Source organism: Sarcophilus harrisii, chromosome 4, assembly GCF_902635505.1.
Source record: "Sarcophilus harrisii chromosome 4, mSarHar1.11, whole genome shotgun sequence".
In the NCBI taxonomy this organism is placed as follows: Eukaryota; Metazoa; Chordata; class Mammalia; order Dasyuromorphia; family Dasyuridae; genus Sarcophilus; species Sarcophilus harrisii.
The window spans coordinates 432,723,191-432,746,117 of NC_045429.1; the positions used below are offsets into that span (position 1 = coordinate 432,723,191).

The 22,927-nt window shown below is 37.2% G+C and overlaps 1 protein-coding gene across 4 annotated transcripts in view; it reads right to left on the minus strand.

Annotated features, from left to right (window-relative positions):
- Window positions 1–20,700, minus strand: part of RHOT1 (ras homolog family member T1) — a 65,524-nt gene extending 44,824 nt beyond the window's left edge. For 2 of the 4 annotated variants that reach the window (XM_031967625.1, XM_031967624.1), the window contains exons 1-2: window positions 20,566–20,700; window positions 319–377 (exon numbers count right to left, since the gene is read on the minus strand). In XM_031967625.1, the coding sequence (XP_031823485.1) occupies window positions 319–377; window positions 20,566–20,602 (96 nt within the window). In that variant the 5' untranslated portion in view covers window positions 20,603–20,700. The remainder of the gene's footprint in view (window positions 1–318; window positions 378–20,565) is intronic. The other 2 variants (XM_031967626.1, XM_031967627.1) reach the window with 2 other exon arrangements.
- Between the last annotated feature and the right edge of the window lie 2,227 nt (window positions 20,701–22,927).

A 22,927-nucleotide genomic window follows, 5' to 3' on the forward strand; every position in this document is an offset into this window, starting at 1 on the left:
GGTGAGACAGGCAAAATAGGTATTAATATTCTCATATGATAAATAGAAAAACTGGGGCTTATAAGATGTTAAACTGTCCTACTCAAAATCTTATACCCAGAAACAAGGGCTGTACTAAAAGTTACAACATTTTAAAGATCACCATCTATGAGTTAATATCACTCTTAAAAAATATATATCATACTGCTCAAAATGAAGTAAACCAAAGTAAAAAGAAAATCAATATATATTTCATTTTACCTCAACCTGAACAAAGTCTGAGCAAAAATTTAGTCTCAGTAGAAATAAAATCTTAAAAGAAAAATCAGGATGCTTTACCTCTTCTGGGAATTCTTCACTAACCAAAGACATGATCAGCGATGTCTTCCCAACTCTGGCTGTGAAAAGAAAGAATCCTTATGTGAATAGAACATTTTTAGGGCTATATGTAATAAAATGAAGCAATTAAGCTTTAAGAGCATTAATTCTGTAGAACTCTGGAAATTTCTCTATCATACTTCTCTTCTTCCCTTCATGTCTGTTCTTTACCTTGTTCTTGATTTTTGGTTCTTTAATTTCTCTCTATACTTCCAGTCTACATTTACTCTGGTTTCACCTCCCTTCCTACCTTATCTTGACTAAGAGGCTTTTCTGGACCCTGTCTAGCACTTAAGGGCTTCCATTTTACATTAGAACATGACTGGCTGATTTTATGATTTCATCCGTGTTTTCTCCACTATTTTGCTCCATTAAATATTTCATCTACTAGCATATGCTTCTTCATTGCTCCTTTCTTTTTTTTTTTCCCTTTTCTTTTATTCTTTTTTTTTATTATAACTTTTTATTGACAGAACCCATGCAAGGCTAATTTTTTACATTTTCCCTTGCACTCACTTCTGTCCCAATTTTTCCCCTCCCTTCCACCCCCTCCCTTAGATGGCAAGCAGTCCTATATATATTAAATATGTCACAGTATATCCTAGATACAATATATGTGTGCAGAACCAAACAATTCTCTTGTTGAACAGGGAGAATTGGATTCAGAAGGTAAAAATAACCCAGGAAGAAAAACAAAAATGCAAACAGTTTACATTCATTTCCCAGTGTTCTTTTTTTGGGTGTAGCTGCTTCTGTCCATCATTGATCAATTGAAACTGAATTAGGTCTCTTTGTCAAGGAAATCCACTTCCATCAGAATACATCTTCATACAGTATCCTTATTGAAGTATATAATGATCTCCTGGTTCTTCTCATTTCACTTAGCATCAGTTCATATAAGTCTCTCCAAGCCTCTCTTTATTCATCCTGCTGGTCATTTCTTACAGAACAATAATATTCCATAACATTCATATACCACAATTTACCCAACCATTCTCCAATTGATGGGCATCCATTCATTTTCCAGTTTCTATCCACTGCAAACCGGGCTGCCACAAACATTTTGGCACATACAGGTCCCTTTCCCTTCTATAGTATCTCTTTGGGGTATAAGCCCAGTAGTTCATTGCTCCTTTCTAATGACTCCTTTTCTTCAACTTACTCAAGTCCCCCTCTTTCCTTGAAGAACTAAACAAAAAACACCTCCCCCTTGACTTTATTACTCCTATAATTATCATCCCTGCTTCACTTACTGCTCACTTCTAGAAAAGGATGTATACTCACTGCCTACACTGCTTAACCTGGAATTCAATGGCATCACCTACTGTGATGACCGTGTTTAGCACCCAGAATATATTAAAATCAGCCAGAGTCAGAATAAAGGAAAATGCTTGATCTTTTTCTTTGCAGAGGTCAAGGGAATGGCCATACGAAGTGAGAGCAATCATGACAGGAATCTGGCCAGCAGTGTCTCTCTCTGCCTCTCTCACTCCACCCACCAAATCCACTTCACAATCTACTATACAACACATCAAACTTGCACAGAGAGTGGGCGGGGCCATTCTTTCTCCAAGCATATATTAATAGAGTATTGTCCAATTGCTAATTAGCCTCAAGTGCTAAGAGGGACCTCAGTGCAAGGAGAGCTTCAAGAGTTTCAGCCCATTACAATCTACCTTAACCTTTCTTCAGCACGGGACACTGTACTACTTAGTCTCTACTTCATGAGACTCTCCCTTGACCTCTACACCCTAGCATCCTCAGGGTTCACAGCACTGTCCCTTTCACTGGCCCCTCTTCTTCCTTCTTGCTCCACTGTATCCCCCAAGTGTCTGTCCTTAGCCCTATTCTTTTTTCGCTCTATAATCTCTTTCCATGACTTTATTTTCTCATGTTTTCAGATGTTAAATAATTTCATTTCTGCCCACAACCTCTCTCAGAGCTTCGGTCCCATTATCTCTCACTGCCTACTGTGTACTTCTACAAGAATATCCCTCTGGAATATCTAACACTAAACTCCCCTGCTTCTCCCCAAAAATCTGTCCTCCTCTCAGTTATCCAGACTAATAACTTCACAACTGTTTTTGATGATTCCTTGTTCCTAAGTCCACAGGATGAAAGAACGTGGGCTGGAAAATAAGTTAGAAGGTATTTATCTAATCTACATCCTCTATTTTACAGATAAGAAAACTGAGGCCCAGAAAGATGAAATTAATTGATTAGATTTTTTTTTTTTATACAAAATTCAGTGGCCTTCCAGTTTCAGCTGATATTATTTCTGGAATCTCTAGACCTAGTACTTTATTATCCATTACCAGCCACAGCAGTAATTCTTTAGGCCTTTACCGCTTCTCATTTAAACTATTTTAATAGCTTCATACTCAACCTTACTACTTCTAGGAAAAGAAAAGCTCTCTAAATCATCTAAAATACAGCTCAGCAAATTATATCACTTCTCTTTTCTACATGTGACTCCCTACTGCCTTCCAAATAAAATGTCATCTCTTGATCCTGACATTCAAGGCCTTCTACTCTCACCCTAGAACAATTTTCCAGCCTTAACTGGCACCTATTCCCACATTCCGCATGCCAACCAAACTGGATTATTCTGCATCCTCTTTATTTCTCTGTTGCCTCTATCATCCTGTTCACTACAGGTTCCTCTCCAATTTCTATCTGTGGAGGTCCCTCCCTTCCTTCAAGGGCCAACAAAGATGCCACTCTCTCCATAATGTCTTCCTAACCCCACTTCCATCCAACCTCCAGGTAAAAGTGCTATCTTTCACTCCTGAAATCTCTCACTGCTCTTTGCCCAGACTTCTCCTGTGCACTTCTCTTGAAGATCTTTTGTATCCTAGTTATTTGCATGCCCATTTTTTTCTTCCCTGACTATAAAGCTTCTTAAAAAGAGGGTCTAAGTCACATCCACCTATTTTTATACCAGTCCTTTAAACAGAAAATGCACTGAATACTTGCTGAATACATGTATCTATAATATACTATTAAGGCCTACTAAGCAATTAAGAGTGACTAGGTATTTTTCAAAACTAGGAAACAGGGGGAGAGTTATTAGCTCAATTTAATTCAACATTTATTAAGTGCCTAAGTTTGTAGAGAACTATGTTAAACTCTAAGATAAATAAGAAAGTGATAAGATAAAGGGTCTTAGATCTGAAAGAGACCTGAGAAACCTTCTAATTCCTCTGGTTAACTCCATTTTACAGAAAAACTGAGGTTCAGGGAAGTTACACAAAGCAATCATCACAACACTGCTACTGTGTTTGAATTCAACTCTACAGATAGCAATTGGACAATACTCTATTAATATATGCTTGGAGAAAGAATGGCCCCGCCCACTCTCTGTGCAAGTTTGATGTGTTGTATAGTAGATTGTGAAGTGGATTTGGTGGGTGGAGTGAGAGAGGCAGAGAGAGACACTGCTGGCCAGATTCCTGTCATGATTGCTCTCACTTCGTATGGCCATTCCCCTTGACCTCTGCAAAGAAAAAAGATCAAGCATTTTCCTTTATTCTGACTCTGGCTGATTTTAATATATTCTGGGTGCTAAACACGGTCATCACAGTAGGTGATGCCATTGAATTCCAGGTTAAGCAGTGTAGGCAGTGAGTATACATCCTTTTCTAGAAGTGAGCAGTAAGTGAAGCAGGGATGATAATTATAGGAGTAATAAAGTCAAGGGGGAGGTGTTTTTTGTTTAGTTCTTCAAGGAAAGAGGGGGACTTGAGTAAGTTGAAGAAAAGGAGTCATTAGAAAGGAGCAATGAACTACTGGGCTTATACCCCAAAGAGATACTATAGAAGGGAAAGGGACCTGTATGTGCCAAAATGTTTGTGGCAGCCCGGTTTGCAGTGGATAGAAACTGGAAATTGAATGGATATCCATCAATTGGAGAATGGTTGGGTAAATTGTGGTATATAAATATTATGGAATATTATTGTTCTGTAAGAAATGACCAGCAGGGTGATTACAAAAAGACTTGGAGATGAACTGATGCTAAGTGAAATGAGCAAAACCACGAGATCATTATACACTTCAACAACGATACTGTACGAGGATGTATTCTGATGGAAGTGGGTTTCTTCGACAAAGAGAAGATCTAACTCAGTTCCAATTGATCAATGATGGACAGAATCAGCTACACCCAGAGAAGGAACACTGGGAAATGAATGTGGACTACTTGAATTTTTGTTTTTCTTCCCAGATTATTTTTAACTTCTGAATCTGATTTTTCTTGTGCAACAAGAGAACTGTTAGGTTCTGCACACATATATTGTATCTAAGATATACTTTAACATGTTTAACATGTATGAGACTGCCTGCCATCTAGGGGAGGGAGTGGAGGGAGGGAAGAGAAAAGTTGGAATAGAAGTGAGTACAAGGGACAATGTTGCAAAAATTACCCATGCATATGTTCTGTCAATAAAAAGCTATTAAAAAAAAAAAGAAGAATGTCTATGGGATGAAAGGAGATGTCAAAGGCAGTAAAGTGGAGAAAATGAAAAAGAGCATTAAAGATTTTCTTCTCCATCCTCCCCCATCCCACCCATCATCATCCCTACAGCTTTGGCCTCTTCAGTTTGCTAAAAGTGTTGAGTGCGGTAACCCTGAGTCTGGACTGCTACTACAGAGTACTTTTTATGGTAAGGCTTTAAAATCCATCTGATAGAATAACAGTTTGTAACTGTGAATGACCTCCCTCTTCCCTTCAGCATGAGTTCTTTAAGTGCTACCCAGCATCAGGAGTTTCATTCACTGGCTCAGAGCAAAGAGACGTTTTATCTAATTCATTGTGGGGCACTACTGGTCTAATTATAATTCTAAGGACGAGAAGTGGGTTGTTTGTATTAAGACTACTTTACAAGAACTAAGGTCATATAAGATCACATTAGGCACAGTAAACAAGAATATAATGGAGATACTTCATTAAGGCTAACACTTTTCCTTCTTTCTCTTCCTTTACTCTCTTACTGCTGGGCTTAGAGTCATTTTCTTGAGTTCAAATCTGGCCTCAGACATTTATTAGCGGTGTGACACTGAACAAGTCATTTAATCCTGCTGGGCTTCGATTTCCTTATCTTTAAAATGATTTGGGGAAGGAAATGGAAAACCACTCTAGTGTCTTTGCCAAATAGAATCATGGTCAGATGCTACTAAAATTACTAAACAGTAACCTTCAACTGAGTACTATAAAGAACTGATGTATATTAATATTATTTACACTTATTAAAAATTTCTCTCAAATTCTTAATTTTTGAAAAAAAAATTAAATATTATATGAACTGATGCTGAGTGAAACAAACAACCAGAAAAACATTTACACAGCAACAACTAGACTGTATGAGCATCAACTATGAAAGACTTAGCTCTTCTCAGCGATTCAGTGATCCAAGGCAAGTCCAATAAACTTTTTTTTTTTTTTTTTTTTTTTTTGCTGAGGCAATTGGGGTTAAGTGATTGCCTAGGGTCACATAACTAGAAAGTGTTAAGTGTCTGAGGTCAAATTTGAACTTGGGTCCACCTGACTTCAGGGCTGGTGCTCTATCCACTGAGCCACCTAGCTGTCCCTTCCAACAAACTTTTGATGGAAAACACCATCTGCATCCAGAGAGAGAACTATGGCGATGTAGATGGAAGCATAGTTTTCCACTTATTTCCTTCTTTATGGCTTTCCTCTTTTGTTTGATTTCCCCCCCACATGACTCATATGGAAATGTTAAAAATAATTTCAAAATTAAATTAAATTTTACTTTACTTAAATAGAGCATTACACATACACACACACACACACGACACACAATGTCAGAGGACCTCAAAATTATTTTTTTGATTTTTCTGTAATCAGTATTCCTCAACAATTTTGAACATAGTCCTAGTTTTTATGCACCTTATTTCATTTGATTCCTCACAATTCCCTATAAGGAATACATTACAAGTATTTTTAGAGCCATTTTAGAGATGAGAACTTACTATTTCTTGCCTTTGACCACTAGACTATATTTCCTGATAATATAATCAATTCACTTATTCCACTCACCTCAGGGGTTTTCAATATCTCCTTAAACTTCCCATAGTTTCTCCTCCCTCATCTTCTCAATTGAGAATCCTATTTCATATTTCAATGAAAAAATTGATGCCATTTTCCCAGAGCTACTTCATTGCTCTTTATCTCAGCAGCACTTAGACACATTCTGTTACTATAGCCCCCTTCACCGTTTTTCACCAGAGCTGGCCCTTCTTGCCAAGTAAAACCCACTACATGCTCAAGAAATTCCATTCCACCCCATCTTTTCCAGCAGACTGCTCCCACCATTACCCTATTCTCTCAATAATCTTCAATATCTGCTTCCTGTTTCTTTAATGCCTATAAATAGTTATATCTCCTCCATCTTCAAAATATCCCCACTTGAATATTCCATCCTCACTAGTTATCTTGTATCATCTCTCCTCCCTTCCATCCATCCAACCATCCATCCATCCATACTGAGTGTTTTCTCGAGAAGGTCATCTACAATCAGCTTACATTTCCTTTCCTCTCACTTTCTTTTTTATAGTCTGGTTTCCAATTTGATTATTTAACCAAAACTGCTGCTGTTTCCAAAGTTACCAATAAACACTCTCAATTCTCATCCTTCTTTTGATGTTCTGCAGTTTCTGATACTGTCAATCACCTTCTTCTCTTTGAGATCCTATTCTTTCTGGCTTTTTAGGACACTACTCTCTCCCAGTTCTTCTTCTACCCTGCTGGGTCATTTTTCAGTCTCCTTTGCTAGAACTTCAGCCGAGAAACACCCCCTAAACATGGGTGCCTCCCAAAGGTCTTTCTTGAGCTCTCTTCTCTATTTATACTGTTTTCCTTAATAATTTCATTACTCTCATGGATTCAATTAAAGTCTCTATAAAGATGATTCTCAGATCTATTTATCAATTTCTAACCTCTCTCCTGACTTCCAGTCTCACATCTTCAAATACCTAAAGAACATTATAAATTGGTTAGACATCATGATACAGGTCAAAAATCAAACCCATATCTTTCCCACTCAAAATGTTCATTCTTCCTAATTTTCCTATTACGTCAACCTCAACTCCTCACTCTCACCCCCCATATCCAATCAATTATCAAGGTCAATACCTTTGTAATATCTCTCCTATATGTTCCTTTTTCTCCTCTGACACTGTCACCTGCTACAGGTGACTACTACTACAATATCATCACTTTATGCTTAAACTACTACAATATCCTACTAGTTGGTCTCCCTGCTTCAAGTCTCTCACCACTTAATCCATCTTCCACTCAGCAGTCAAATTGATTTTCTAAAATCATTAGGTCTATCACCTTCTTTACTAAATAAACTCTGGTAGCTCCCTATTACCTCTGTCCAGCTTTTAAAATCTTTAATTAGCCTAACCCCTTTCTACCTTTTCAGTCTTCTTACACTTTAGTCCTCCACTCCATGTACTTTCTGATTCGATGACACAGGCCTTCTTGATGTTAACTGCATAAGATGTCCCATCTCCTCACTTGTACCATTTTCAATGGCTGACTCCAGGCCTGAAATTCTCATTTCTACTTCCTGGCTTCCCTTAAGTCCCAATTAGTTTCATCTTCTTCAAGTTTTTTCTAACCTTCTCTAACTTTAGTGTCTTCCCTTTGTAATGATCTCGAACCAATTCTGTATGTACATACTTGTTTTCCTGACTTACTGTCTTGTGGGGAAGCACCATTCTATGGGACTGAATTGGCTTGGTTCAGGATCTAGACACAATCTTCTTGTAAAAGACATTACAATATGGTAGAAGATCCAAGTTCAAATCCCATTTGTGCCATTTTTAATTTTATAATCTTGGACTAATTACTTATCCTCTCTATACTTAATTTATTTCTCTATGAAATAGAAAAATGATAGATTTAATGGATTAAGAGCTGGAAGTTTCCTTAGAGAAAATCTAACCTAAGTCCTTCCTTGTTCAGTTGGAGAACACTAGACCCAGTCTTTAAACTGTAGAGCAGAAAATGTTGCTTTTTTTTCTATCTCCACCACACAGCACAGTGCTAACACATAACAAGCTCTTGGAGAACAGTGCCACACTGATTTACCATCCACATCCAGCTTTTACTGCATCTGTCTCTATTACTAACACTTTCTTCTTTCTACCCCTTTAGTGGAACCCACCTGGCAGGGAGCTCGACAAAGAAGGGTACTAAGGACCTCGGCTATCTATTCTATCACAGGATCACAGATCTAGAGCTGGGGCTCCAGAGAAATCCCCACTTTGCAGATGAGGCACAGAAGCCCCCAAAACTTAAATGGTTTGCCCAAGGTCACAGAGGTTCGCATTCAGATCCTATGAATCTCAGGGAAGCCTTTCTTCTGTGGCCTCTGATTTTCAGTATGACCTCGGACAAGTTACAATCTCTTGGGTGTTAGTGGGAAACAAAACTGCCACGGAGATCCCAGAGAGAATCAAATCTATGATTCACATCCCTGTGGTGCTGAGATGACCTGCACGAATACTGGGAATACCAGTTCTATGTGAACTAAGAAAAATTCATGTTTGACCAAAATTCATACCAAGACCATCACAGAGATTACAAGCATTTCTTCAGGACTGCTAACTTTGCTTGGAAACAACTGGGAAATGGCTTAACTGCAGTCCCTGAATATGACAGAAGTATCCCTGAGCCATAAGTGATTCAGAGAGAGAAGCAAGAGAAAACTTATGAGGGGAATGATGATGTAGTTTGAAATAAAGATGATGTAAAAACTTAATCAAAATATATTTTTAAAATAACTGTCATAATCTTATTTTAAAATAGCACCTAATTCTAAAAAAACTCCAGAGATCCAAAGCCTTCAGCCAACTCAACCTGCATTAGGCCTAGTATGCTCTAATCCCACAGGCCCATCTGTGACAAAGGATCATGCCTCCAGATGAGGCATCAGAGCTTACTTGTTTTAGTTTCAGTGATCCCAGAATCTGCTCCATCTGTGCAACTGATGCAATTTACAGAAGCTTTTGAAGTACAGATAAATTATTTATTAGGTGTAATGCATAAGAGAAAATACTGCTATCTTTTAAAAATGCCAAATTCACATACTTCTTAAAAGCCATAAAAAAAAGTGATCAACCATTTTACTAAATTACATGGGCTCTGAAACTTATATTACCAAGAAGTCCTTTCACCAAAATAAAATTAGTGTGCTAAAATTAGCTATGAGATTCCCCAAGGGATCATCTTGAGGTGTCTTTAGAGCACATTAGTACATTCTTATATGAGAATTCCCAAACTATCCCTATTATAAGAGGTCCTAGCAGTTAGCAGCAGGAATGAGCAGGTTACAAGACCCTTAATACTCTAGGTCCTGATTAGTGAAAATAATAAATTACTAAAGTAGTTGTAGGCATTTGAATTCTCACCATTCAAAGATGATTATGTAAAATATATGGAAATTAGTGCAATCACAATGGAACCATACAGCACAAATTCAAATAATGCAAACACTTTAGGAAATTCATTATTTATACTAATCAAGATCTGACTATAGTTACACCAGTGAGATCCCATGTATATTGGCAGTCTGAATAGCAAAAAGTCATAACTAACAGATCAGGTAGTATAGTAGTATAAGAAAAAGCAACTGAATATAAATCTAGATGAGAATACAAATCATTGTCATGGGAATCTACATAAGTATTAAAGGATATGATAAACAGGTTTCTGAATAGACAAACCTATCAGATTACAGATTACAAATCAAGAGAGATGAGAAAAGAACAAGAGGATCAAAATGAGCGGTACTGCTGAACAGTTTTGTGACTGCTTATCTCAGGGAATTATAGGCTGACCACAGGCAACTGGGGAGAGGTAAAGAACTTAAGGGAGGAGATACTCCTCATTATAGCAGCAAAAGGATTGTCTTTCATTAAGTTTTTAATGTGCCTTTCTTCCTTCATAGATTGTTGATAATCCACTTTGGAGTAGTCAATTTTTGTGATAAATGGAGTTTGTATTTTTGTAAAAACGTGCTTCTGCTACAAAATAAACTTTTGTTCTATAATCTCCTAATCAAATTGGAGCAAATAAATATCACTTCTCTAGTGCTTACTATACTTCCAGGTACTATTCTAGACCCTGGGGATACAAAGACAAAAATGAAAACAATCCCTACTAGCAAAAAGCATACATTGTACTGAGGAGATAATATGTCTAAATGTATCTATATATAGAATAACAAGATAACTTAGGAAAGGCACTAACAATTGGAGAAATCAGGAAAGGCTTCCCGTAAAACGTGGTATTTGACTCTCCTCCTTCAGAGGTAAGGAGAAATTCAACTCTGAACATAGAGGCAGACCACTGCAAAGGCAGGAGATGTCTGAAGAACAGGCATTTAAGTGGATCACTGGAAAAGATGAGGAACAGGGAAATATGTAACAGGTAGGAAAAGTAAGTTGGGGCCAAGTTGTGAGTTACTTTATAAGCAAAAAAGAGGATTTTTCTATTTTATCTTAAAAGCTAAAGGGAGGAACTGGAGTTTATTGAGTCAGGGAGCTGCATAATCAGACCTTAGCAGCTCTGAACTAAGGTGGTAGTTGTGTGAGTAGGGAGAAAGGAATGGATGTGAGAGATGTTGTAGAAATAGAAAAGGAAAAATCTGGTAACTGAGGATACATGAGGGAGAATAAAGAGTTGGTAACAGAAATATGTATGAATTTTCTTGGAATTAAGGATCAAAACTAAGTCTCCATAAATTATATTTCTGGTCATTCTGAATGGCTTCAAAAAAACAATCATAATTGTCAGTTTCTTTAAAATGTGCAAAGACAGCTGAAAATTAAACCTAGATATTTGCATTATAAGTATTAACCTTCCCGTTTTCATCTCTTATATTTTTAAAACGTTACTCAAAGTTTGATATATAATGACATAAAGAGACAGCCACAAAAAGAGGTCTAGTTATATAACAAAATTATATAAATACAAGGTGATTTTAATCAACATTGTCTTTTAGTATTCAATATGGTACAATATATTAACAATTCAAATGATCTATTCTTTAAGACAAGTGATAAGGCTTTTAAAACCCAAGAATGTCAATCTTCTACACAACAGTTTTGGAAAATTCCTTTAAAGTTTGTCTGTAATAAACTCTTTTTTTCAGGGCAATTAAAAAAAAAATTCTTAAGGGGAGGTTCTCTGGAAGGGGGAGGGGAAAGGATGTTCAATTGTTTTTCAGTTAAGTCCTTTTGGGGGTTTTACTTGGCAAAGATACTGCAGTGATTCAACATTTCCTTCTCTAGCTCATTTAACAGATGAGGAAACTAAGATAAACAGGAATAAGTGACTTACCTAGGGTCACCAGATAGTGTCTGAGGTCAGATGTGAACTCACAAAGAAGAGTCTTCCTGCCTCCAGGTTCAGTGTTCTATCCATTGAACTAACTAGCTGCTCCAGGAGGAAGGATACTTAGAGAAATTCTAGCCTTGTAAAGACTGTTTTTTTTTTTTAAAGGAAGCTATTTATATTACAGAATGTTTAGTTGTCTAGAATATGTAAAAAACAAAACCAAAAATCACCTGGGATTCAACATGTGTTTTTCTCCTGCCTTTATTACCTTTGCAGCTATGAATGGTATAAAATAGATTTAAAATCAAACAATACTTTATAACTTTACAACTATATTTCAATTTTTTAAACCATAAGTTCTTCTAGTGTGGTTCAAGGATTCATGTTAGTCCCCCAAACCCTTTCCTTTCTTTTCCCAACTATATGTGTAAGAGCCTGAATTTTCTTCATATACTTCAACCAAAACAATATATCATAAGAGATTGAATGCAGAAGCAGGTAACAGAATCCAGCTATTTTTTATTAAACTAGACATTAAAGAAATTTGTAAAATAATGCCATTCTCACTAATTTTTTTTTTGGAGGGGAGAAATAGTAATTTTTCATAAAAATGTGTTATTTACATTAACATGTAATATGTTTATTATTCTTGTTTTAAATAAATAAATATTCTGAATGTCAGTTTTAAATTAAAACACAGTAAATAGTGATATAACCAACCCAAAAGTTCTTTGAGGTTCTCAATAATTTTTAGAAATATATAGGGATTCTCAGTGCTACCACTGGGCTTATATCCCAAAGAAATACTAAAGAAGGGAAAGGGACCTGTATGTGCCAAAATGTTTGTGGTAGCCCTTTTTGTGGTGGCTAGAAACTGGAAAATGAATGGATGCCCATCAATTGGAGAATGGTTGGATAAGTTGTGGTATATGAATGTTATGAAATATTATTGTTCTGTAAGAAATGACCAGCAAAATGAATACAGAGAGGATTGGAGAGACTTACATGAACTGATGCTGAGTAAAATGAGCAGAACCAGGAGATCATTATACACTTTAACAACAATACTGTATGAGGATATATTCTGATGGAAATAGATTTCTTCGACAAAGAGAAAATCTAACTCAGTTCCAATTGATCAATGATGGACAAAATCAGTTACACCCAGAGAAGGAAATGGGAAATGAGTGTTTGCATTTTTGTTTTTCTTCCCAGGCTATTTTTATCTTCTGAATCCAATTCTCCCTGTGCAATAAGAAAACTGTTTGGTTCTGCACACATATATTGTATCTAGGATATACTATAACATATTTAACATGTATAAGACTGCTTGCCATCAGGGGAGGTGATGGAAGGAGGGAAGGGAAAAGTCGGAACAGAAGTGAGTGCAAGGGATAATGTTGTAAAAAATTACCCAGGCATATGTTCTGTCAGTAAGAAGTTACTAAAAAAAAGAAATATATAGGAATTCTTAATAATTCTTAAGAGTGTAAAGGGGTCCTAAGTACAAATAGTTTGAGAACCACTGACATACATGAATGAATAACTTCTACTAAAATTAAGAAAAATAAACTCTGTAGTTTAGGCCTATTTAAAGACTCTTTTAATCAACTTAATACCTGAAATGTCTCTAACAGTGTTTCTTCAATTCCAAAAGATGTGAGATGGAAAATACCATCTATATCCAAAAGGAGACTGAATGTGAGTGGAAGCACACTATTTTCACTTTTTTGTTGTAGTTTGCTTTTTCTTTCTCATGTTTTTCCCCCCTGTTCTAATTTTTCTTTCACAAAATGACAAATATGGATTGTACAGGTATAACCTATATCAGATTGTTTGCTGTCTTGGGGAAGAGGGAGGTAAGAAAAGGAAAGAGAAAAAATTTGGAACTCAAAATCTTACAAAAATGAATGCTGAAAATTACCTTTACTTGTAATTGGAAAAAGAAAATACTATTGGGGAAAGGGGGAAGAATAAAAACACATTCACCAAAAATAAAATGTCTCTTAATGTCTGAAATATACAAATCCTGAATATTTATAATTGCTTGTGAAAAATAATAATTATTTGTATACAGGAAAAAAAAACCCAAGTCTTTCCTTCCACGCATATTTTGTTGATTTAATTTCTTACTTAACCTAAATTATTTTATCATTGGAAAGCCTTCAGATGCTCAAGTTTCTTGGGGAGGTAAAAATACAAAATTTAGTGACTTGACTCACATGAATTTTAGAGTCTCCTGAGTCCCTATATAACTGAAGTAAAAACAATCATTTGTTCTTACTGGGTTTCCCTTGCCAATGCTAATTTCCCTTTATACCCCAGTCCTCTTATTTCTTAATCATCTAGAGTTAAATGATTGCCTCAGATATCATGAAATGACCTATGAAAGCAAAAAGCAAAGCCATAGTATTCTCAAGGACAGGAAAAAGGACCTTAAGATCCAGTTCAGTGCAACATGTCACAGTTCAGTTTGAGAAACTGTTTCTAAGTAGGTCACTCTTGAGAAACATAATTTATCATTAAAAGGCAAATTACTGAGACTTATTCAGGCTATATTTGCTGTTTTCATTAAAAATTTCTAAACATCTAGTCCTGAGGAGCAATCAAATTATTGCCATCCATGAAACAAAAACAGTATTTCTTGGCCCAGTCATTACCTTGACTCTAAGTACCTCACTGGCTATTTCTGTTGATAACAAGTAGCTTTTGTTTTAAGTGGATCTCTCTGGGATGTCCTACTCTTCATGTTCATCTATATCTCTGATTTTAAGTTTTTTCTAGGTGCTTCCTAAACTGTTGGTGTTACTGTGGAAAAGGCTCGCCTCTTTCTTAAAAAAAAATTTTTTTTAATGTTGGAAGTGCACATACCAAAACAAATAGTTAATTACTTTGTAAATATTGCTTTATCTTTCAGAAATAATGCCTGAGAACAACTTCATTTTAGAAGAATTACCTTTCCTCCCAATTAGATTATTACTAATATCCCTTATTTTTAGAGGGGGGAAAACCAAATAGGGAAAAAGAAGTTGGCAATATTGACATCTGCATCTGAAGGAAGACGGAGACAATCTGTCAGAAAGATAGCCTATTCATCAGTAGGCTCACAGCTGGTATGGTTTAAGGACTAAATGGCATACTAATGAAAAACAAATTAAAGACCTACAAAAGCATGACATTCCATCTAGTAAAACAGACCATAGCCAGTCCCTTTGTCTTCTTTCCCATACCCTCTTCTAAAAAAACCTTCTTAAAAGGCTTCCTAGACAGAATTTGACCCATTTCTCCTATAACAGCATTTTCTGATAGTCAATTCATGAAATACCAATCTTAAAATAACATGTTTTCATTTTACTGACTAGACTAAAAAGAAAAACACATTTATCACATGTATGCAAAGCTGAAGAGAAGAAATATTGGATATAAGGAGTAATATCCTTACAAATTCTAACAGGATTAATCTCATGAGAGTAGATTTAAAGAAAACTTAGAATCACAAGTTATCACATTTTGATGACTGAGGGGAATACTTTAAAGAACTGGGAGAGAGCGTTCCTCTTCTACAGCAAAGTAACTAAAGGACAGTTTAAATCACAGGGGTAAAAAAACAGTTACATTCCACTAAGTGAAAAGGACATTTCTACATTCTCGATGAAATTTTAACCAGCAGATGAACAGAACAACGATATTTGTTTAAAGCATGATTTTTATTTACATTTTACATCTGCATTATGTGGCTTAAATTCGAGTTTTCAGGATAAATAATTTCAGTTACAGCAAAAACATCTGTTAGAGTTTATTTAGGCAACTTTAATTAAATGCAAATTCTAGTCAAATAATTCTAGTCAAAATACAATACCTGAAATCTCTTTTACTTTAAATCTAAAAAATTTTTGTCTATTTTTAAACGGAGCTAATAATGGTCTCCTTATATACAATTAAAATTTCTGTATCATTCTGACATGAAAGTTCTGACTTTCTCAGCAATTAATGATTAATGACAATGTTAATACCATTCTATCCAAGTTAAAAGTCCCATTCTTATCTCTTCAGTTTTGCAGGGAATGCAAGGCTTTGTTGGGAGCTGTCTGTGTCAAAATTAATGGATGGCAGCCTGATTCACAATCTTTTTGAAGCCATCTTACTTTATAAAATTCCACTTCCCACTCCCAAACTCTTCAAACCACAGAAAAATTTAAAAATAGCTTATTATTGGACTTTGGACAGGTTAAGAATTGACTAATATAAAATGCCTTTCACTTCCAGAGGTTAATAAAGAGTTCATCCTAAACTAGGCTGAAACCATTCATAGCAATCTTGTAGCCTCTTTGAACAAAACTGGTCCCAGAAGTCCAACAAAAGCAGGTTGACAGTAATAAAATATTTCCCTTACCAACAGTATGGCGAACCAACCATTATTTTATGCATCCCTCTCACAGGACACTTTTTAAAAATATAGACCTGAGTTTCTAAATCGATATCGGAGTGCTTTTGTTTCCCCCATTAGTTTTTTGGATCTATTGATAATAATACAATAGTGATAATGATATTTACAAAACATCTAAAGATGTGCAAAATCATTTTATAAGTATTATCTCATTTCCTCACAAGCACTCTGGGAAAGAGTCGCTGTTATTAACTGCATTTTATAGTTGAGGAAACTGAGGCAGATGGCAATGACAGGATTACAAGTACTAAGTATATGAGGCTGGATCTGAACTCAATGTCAACACTCTGTTCACTGTCATGTGTGCTACATGATGTGTCTAACTTCTCTTTACCTACCCTTACCTCAAAGTCATAAAAAGAATCTGATTTCTAGATGATTTAACAATGTAGTCCCAATCATGCATCTGAGTATGTGAAATAGCCCCTTGGATACTCACCTGTAAACTGCATATCCTCAAAGTCATGCAAGTTAAAAACCCTGGATTCATCCTGAAGTGTTCCCTCTTTTCTCCTATCCAGACAGATGCCAAGTCAAGTAGACTTTATCTTCACATGCCCAGAAGCTGTACCCTGGGGTCATACCCCATGACCTCTTTCCTTCTAGAATCCACATTCCACCAAGCTGTCAAAGGCTTCCTAAAGTAAAAATCTAACCATGCTACTCTAAGTCTGCAAATGTTCAGTGGTTTCCAATTATTCTGAGAATAAAAAGCAAACCCTTCGAGTTGGAGTTTAAGGGCCTCCACAATCTGACTCCAACTTGCCTTCCCTGTATTCTATCACAATACCCTTCTTTATGCACTAGACATTCCTGCCAAACTGGGGCCCACTAGCTAGCCCCCGACTTCAGATTCCTTCTCCTGCCTCTGAATTTGAAGAAGTCATCCTCCATTCTGGACACTCTCCCCACTGTCCTCCTAGGTCTCTGATTCCTTATCTTTTTTCAAGGTTTGACTCAGGTACTACTTGCTTAATGAAGTCTTAAAAATTCCCCTCCCTCTACTGGTGAACATTCTCTCCTTCCCCAAATTACCTTATCTTTATACACATGGACCCACTCCCTCATCCCCAGCAATAGTAAGCCACTCAATTAGGGACTGCTTCTTTTCCTGTCTTATACATAAAGACACAAATAAATGCTTCTCAAACTGAATTGAATTGCAGACATCAGCAGGCTGTCTCAAATTAATTTATCAATGGAACATTTTGAGGCTTTAAATATATTGATAGAATCTATAAACACAGGTCCAGGGAATCTGTGGCTATACAATCCCAAACAGTAAAGAGAGACAGAGACATCATAGGATAAAATAGAAGAAATGAAGGCTACATTCATACCTAAAATTCTGGCACCCACATATTTTTGATACCTATATCTCATAATTAATATTCTAAAGGAAAGATACCTTGAGGATAGACATTCTATGGAAATACTAGTTACTAACAGAGAACTGAATACAGTGTCAGAAGCCCTGGGTTACTTGATTTCTAAGGTCTTAAAACCAATATGATTGGCAATGTAGTTTTATGTATGGTTTTGAAAAATCAATAGTAGTGATGGTTTTGTAAAATCAATTAAACTGACATCTCAGCTAAGAATTATTCACTTGTGCTATTAAAAATATGAAAGAAGATCTTTCAACAAAATACAATTACATTTCTTTAGAATGTCATGGACTAGTCAGGAGTTACTCATATAACTTTAAAAAACAATAAGTCCTGGGGCAGCTAGGTGGTGCAGTAAATAGAGCACCAGCCCTGGAATCAAGAGGACCTGAGTTCAAATCTGACCTCAGACACTTAATACTTCCTAGCTATGTGACCTTGGACCAGTCACTTAACCCCAATTGCCTCAGCAAAAAAAAAAAAAAAAAATCCTTATTTTCCTTCAGGCTTTTCGAACTTTCTGCATTTAAAAATGCATAAAAGGCACTGTAGAAATATCACTTTGAACATCATACAAATTTTATTGTATATATTTTTACATTTATATATTTAAAACTTTCCCAAGTCACTTTCAAATTTATCATACTATCTGATAACTATTTCCAAAACATCACCAAATATCAGTCATCAAAACCAAAGCAAAAACAATAGCACTAATGTTTTGAAAAGTAATCACTGTATATGCCAAGACAAGGGCTTTACAGGCTATCATCTATTCTACCACTTCATACTCCAGCAAAGATTTAATATGACAGCAGCTCCTTGAACTTTTGAACAAAGTCCATGCAAAATAGAAAGGCTGAATGAAGCATAATTATAAAGACCGAAATCTAGACCCGCAAACAGAAAAACCAAAAACTAACATCTGAGTCTGGATATGCAATCTGGATATCTAATCTGGAAGCAATATTTGGTGGACGCATAAATATCAGTTTCTAATCTGGAAGCAATATTTTGTGGACAAATAAGGCCACTATGGAGGAATGGACAAATGTTTTAAGCTTGATTTCTGCGAATTCTATCACCATCAACCTGGAGTTGCGGCTCTCCAGTAGGACAAGGCTCAGCCCAGTCAGTGAATACTCTGTAATTGTGATTTCCAAAGTGTAATGTAGTTAAAAACAAACACCATCCCTCCTACTCACTTTTTTCTTAATATAGTCAGGCTCATTTAACTAGCAGAGTAATCCCCAAAAGTCAGGGCTCCTCGGCCCTCAAAGGCAGTTTCCCAAAGTGGAATCGAACAACTTTCAGGGGTCCTTTAAGTGTTGGGGGGATGAGAGAAAATGTAGGTATAAAAGTGCCAGAGATGGGGGGAAGGGGGTATTTGGAAGGCATTTATTTCCTTAACAAAAGTTAGTATTTAGTATTAATATGACTTAATTAAATTAATTAATATCTTAGATAGTATTTAATTAATATCTTAGATAGTATTTTTTAATTAATATCTTAGTATTTCTTAATTATTATCTTAGATAGTATTTCTTAATTATTATCTTAGTATTTCTTAATTAATATCTTAGATAGTATTTCTTAATTAATATCTTAGTATTTCTTAATTAATATCTTAGATAGTATTTCTTAATTAATATCTTAGATAGTATTTCTTAATTAATATCTTAGATAGTATTTAATTAATATATTAGATAGTATTTCTTAATTAATATCTTAGATAGTATTTCTTAATTAATATCTTAGATAGTATTTAATTAATATCTTAGATAGTATTTCTTAATATCTTAGATAGTATTTCTTAATTAATATCTTAGATAGTATTTCTCAATTAATATCTTAGATAGTATTTCTTAATATCTTAGATAGTATTTCTTAATTAATATCTTAGATAGTATTTCTTAATTAATATCTTAGATAGTATTTAATATCTTAGATAGTATTTCTTAATTAATATCTTAGATAGTATTTAATTAATATCTTAGATAGTATTTCTTAATTAATATCTTAGATAGTATTTCTTAATTAATATCTTAGATAGTATTTCTTAATTAATATCTTAGATAGTATTTCTTAATTAATATCTTAGATAGTATTTCTTAATTAATATCTTAGATAGTATTTAATTAATATCTTAGATAGTATTTCTTAATTAATATCTTAGATAGTATTTCTCAATTAATATCTTCGATAGTATTTCTTAATATCTTAGATAGTATTTCTTAATTAATATCTTAGATAGTATTTCTTAATTAATATCTTAGATAGTATTTCTTAATTAATATCTTAGATAGTATTTCTTAATTAATATCTTAGATAGTATTTCTTAATCAATATCTTAGTATTTACTCGCTGAAGTTATGGCTAGAAGAAGAGCCCAAAGGTAAATAATTACAGAGACAACCTGAGGTCTTTTGTAGGAAAATGCTGACACCTGAAAGGGGACTCTCTCTCGCTTCCTTTTGGTGCATAAGGTGGATGGGAAGAGCCCAGAAGACAAATCTGACCTTGCCGTCCAGGGGGCCGGGCCGAGCGCCGCCCAGGACACGCGAGTCCGAAGGGAATCAGCGGGAGAGGCCCGGGAGTAAGAGCTGGAGGAGGGGGCGTCCCGACAGGCGCTGGGGGAGCTCGGAGGCCTGCCGAGGCCGGGGGGAAGCGGGGGGCCTTGGGACTAGGAACGAAGGGGCTTCAGAGACTGACGGGGGAGAATGGACGGGGTCTGTCGGGGGCCCGCGGGAAGGGCCCGGGGGCACTGGAGGGGCCTGGAGGGCTAATTACGGACCTAGCAGGTGGGCTCTAGACCGTCCTGTGGGGGGAGGGTCCTTGAGGCTGGGTGGGGCCTGGAGCGAGGCTTTAGAGGTTCCCGGCAATCGGGTCCTGAGAGGACGGAGACTCCCTGAGGGGGGCTGATGAGATACAGGGGACCGGCAGAAGGGGCATGGGACAGGGAGCGCCCCGGGAGACCGCGCACACCGAACGGGCCCCGAACTCACGCTCTCCCACCAGCAGGATCCGCACGTCCTTCTTCATGGCGGCCCGGCCCGGGCCTCCGGGAGCTGAGCCGGCGGCTGCACTCGCTGGTCCCGGGCCCCACCCCGGGCCTCTCCACCCCCCACCCCCCCCCTCTCGGCTAGTCCGGCAGTGCCCCCCGGCCCCGCCCCGCTGCGCCGCCGCCGCCGCCGCCGCCGCCGCCGCCGCCTCCTCAGGCCGGCTCCGCGGCCTCTAGGCTTCTCGGCAGGGCCCGGGCCGCGCAGGCTCCTCCTTTTCCCGGCTGGCGGAGGACGGTGGGCGGCGAGGGACAAACGAGCTCGGAAAGCGAACGCTCCGCCCGCCCTCGCCCTCCCCACAGAAAAAAGGGCGGGGATGGGGCTGCCCGGGGCGGGGCCGGCGCCTCCCACTCCTTCCTTCTCTCCCTCCCTCCTCGCTGCTCGGATGACTCCTCCCCCACCCTACCAACCGTGGTCCAGGAAGGAGCATCCCTCCCCTTCCCTCTGCATCTCATGCATTTTTCTTCGCGTGCCTCCTTTGGGCCCTATTTGCCAATGGATGTGTTCGGGGTCCCCAGATAGATGGATAAACAGCTGTATGGACGGACAGAAGGTGAATAGACAAGTGTGCAGATAGATAAGAGATAAAATATAAAACCCCTTGATTTGCATTTAATATTTTTAAATGTAATTCAATTTCCACAGATCAGACAAGACAACTTCTGTAAAGCGCTTTGCAAACTGTACAGCTCCTGGTCCACGTGAGCTGTCTTTATTTATTTATTGTGTTATTTGTATTTATTTTCTTTATCAGGGGATAGTCAGGAAGGACCGCAGCTGAATCCTGGCTCCCCTTCCTAGGGACTTCACCTGCCAAGGCTCCAGGCGGTCCTCGGAGAAGGTAAATTGCAGAGAGGTGTCTTTCCTTTCTCCATCCCAAAGACATCTATCCGCAAGGTAACTTCCATCTCTCCTCCCCCACGCAACAAACTTCATTTAAAACTAGTCTTTTCTCAACGGCTTGAATCTGGCCCATTTAGACACTAAAGCAAAAGTTGCCAAAGACTTGTAATTTAAAGGTTTTAGGCCCGGCACTCTAATCTCAATTACTGTTGCCCAATCTTTGCTTCCTAGGAAATAATTTTTATTCTTTTGACTTCTCTTCCTATATGTCAGTCTCTCTCTTCTTGAGCTCCAACTCCTCTTCTTAATTCCTTAAAGTGCTCCCCAAGGTCCTGACCTTGACCTCCTTTCCCCTCTGAATTCCTTGCACACCCACAGTTTTCACTACATCTCTCTATAGATAACTCACAAGTCTCTCTTTTTGCCTCTCTAAATCTTACCCTTTCATACTCAAGACCTACCTCCCTGACTGTAAATTTCCACCTGACCCTTCAAACTCAACACAGACTGGAGTGAATTTTGTTTATAATTCTGAGTTACTGTAAATAGCTCTTTGAGTGGGATAGAGATGGCAACTGTGGGAGGGATGCATTGGGAAATGAAAATAACATCAAAACAAAAAAAGATTAATGAAATAAATAAAAGTGAGCTGCAGGACTGTGAAAAGAAATTTTTTTCAATACATTTCAGTAAATTCAGAATTAGAAAGTGTTGAGTTCAAATCCTGTCGCAGTCAATTTAAGATCTCGGGTCTTCAGTTTTCTCATCTGTAAAATGAGATATGGATTATATATATCCTATGGAATTTTATGGAATCCAACTCTTGTTATATATCCTAAAAACTTACCATTCTCTTCCCAAAATAAAGTCCTTCTCCTAATTTCCTTATTTGTGTCAATGATAGACCCTCCTTCCCCCAGTTTATCATGTTAAAAGCCTTGTTATTCCCTTTAGTTCTTGCCTCCCTTTCATATCTAATCAGTTACTGAATCCTCTTGATTCTACCTCCTCTTCCTTCCTCCTCTAATCCCTGTACGGCTGACTGCCATAGCCCAAGCCTTCCTTACACACCTGCTAGATCTATTTCTACAGCTTTTGCCATCTCCACTCTTTCCCCTGCCAACCTGAACTTTCTATTAGTTGCCAGAATAATCTTTCATAACCAATGGATTGGGTTGTGTCATTACTCTTGCTCAAAAATAGTGACTCAGTATTACCTCCCCAAGGAAGTCAAATCTCTTTTCCAGGAATTTAAGACTCTCTCCAGTATAACACCTAACCTGTGGGAGACAGCATGTGGTATAGTGAAAAGAGCAGTGACTTTGAAGTCAGAGAACTTATGTTCAAACTCCACCCCTGAAACCTACTATTATATGACTATGGGGAAAATATTTTAATAGTAATAGTTATCTATATCCTCTTGTTTGTTGTCTTCGGAAGGAGGGAAGTAAGGAAAGAGGGGGTA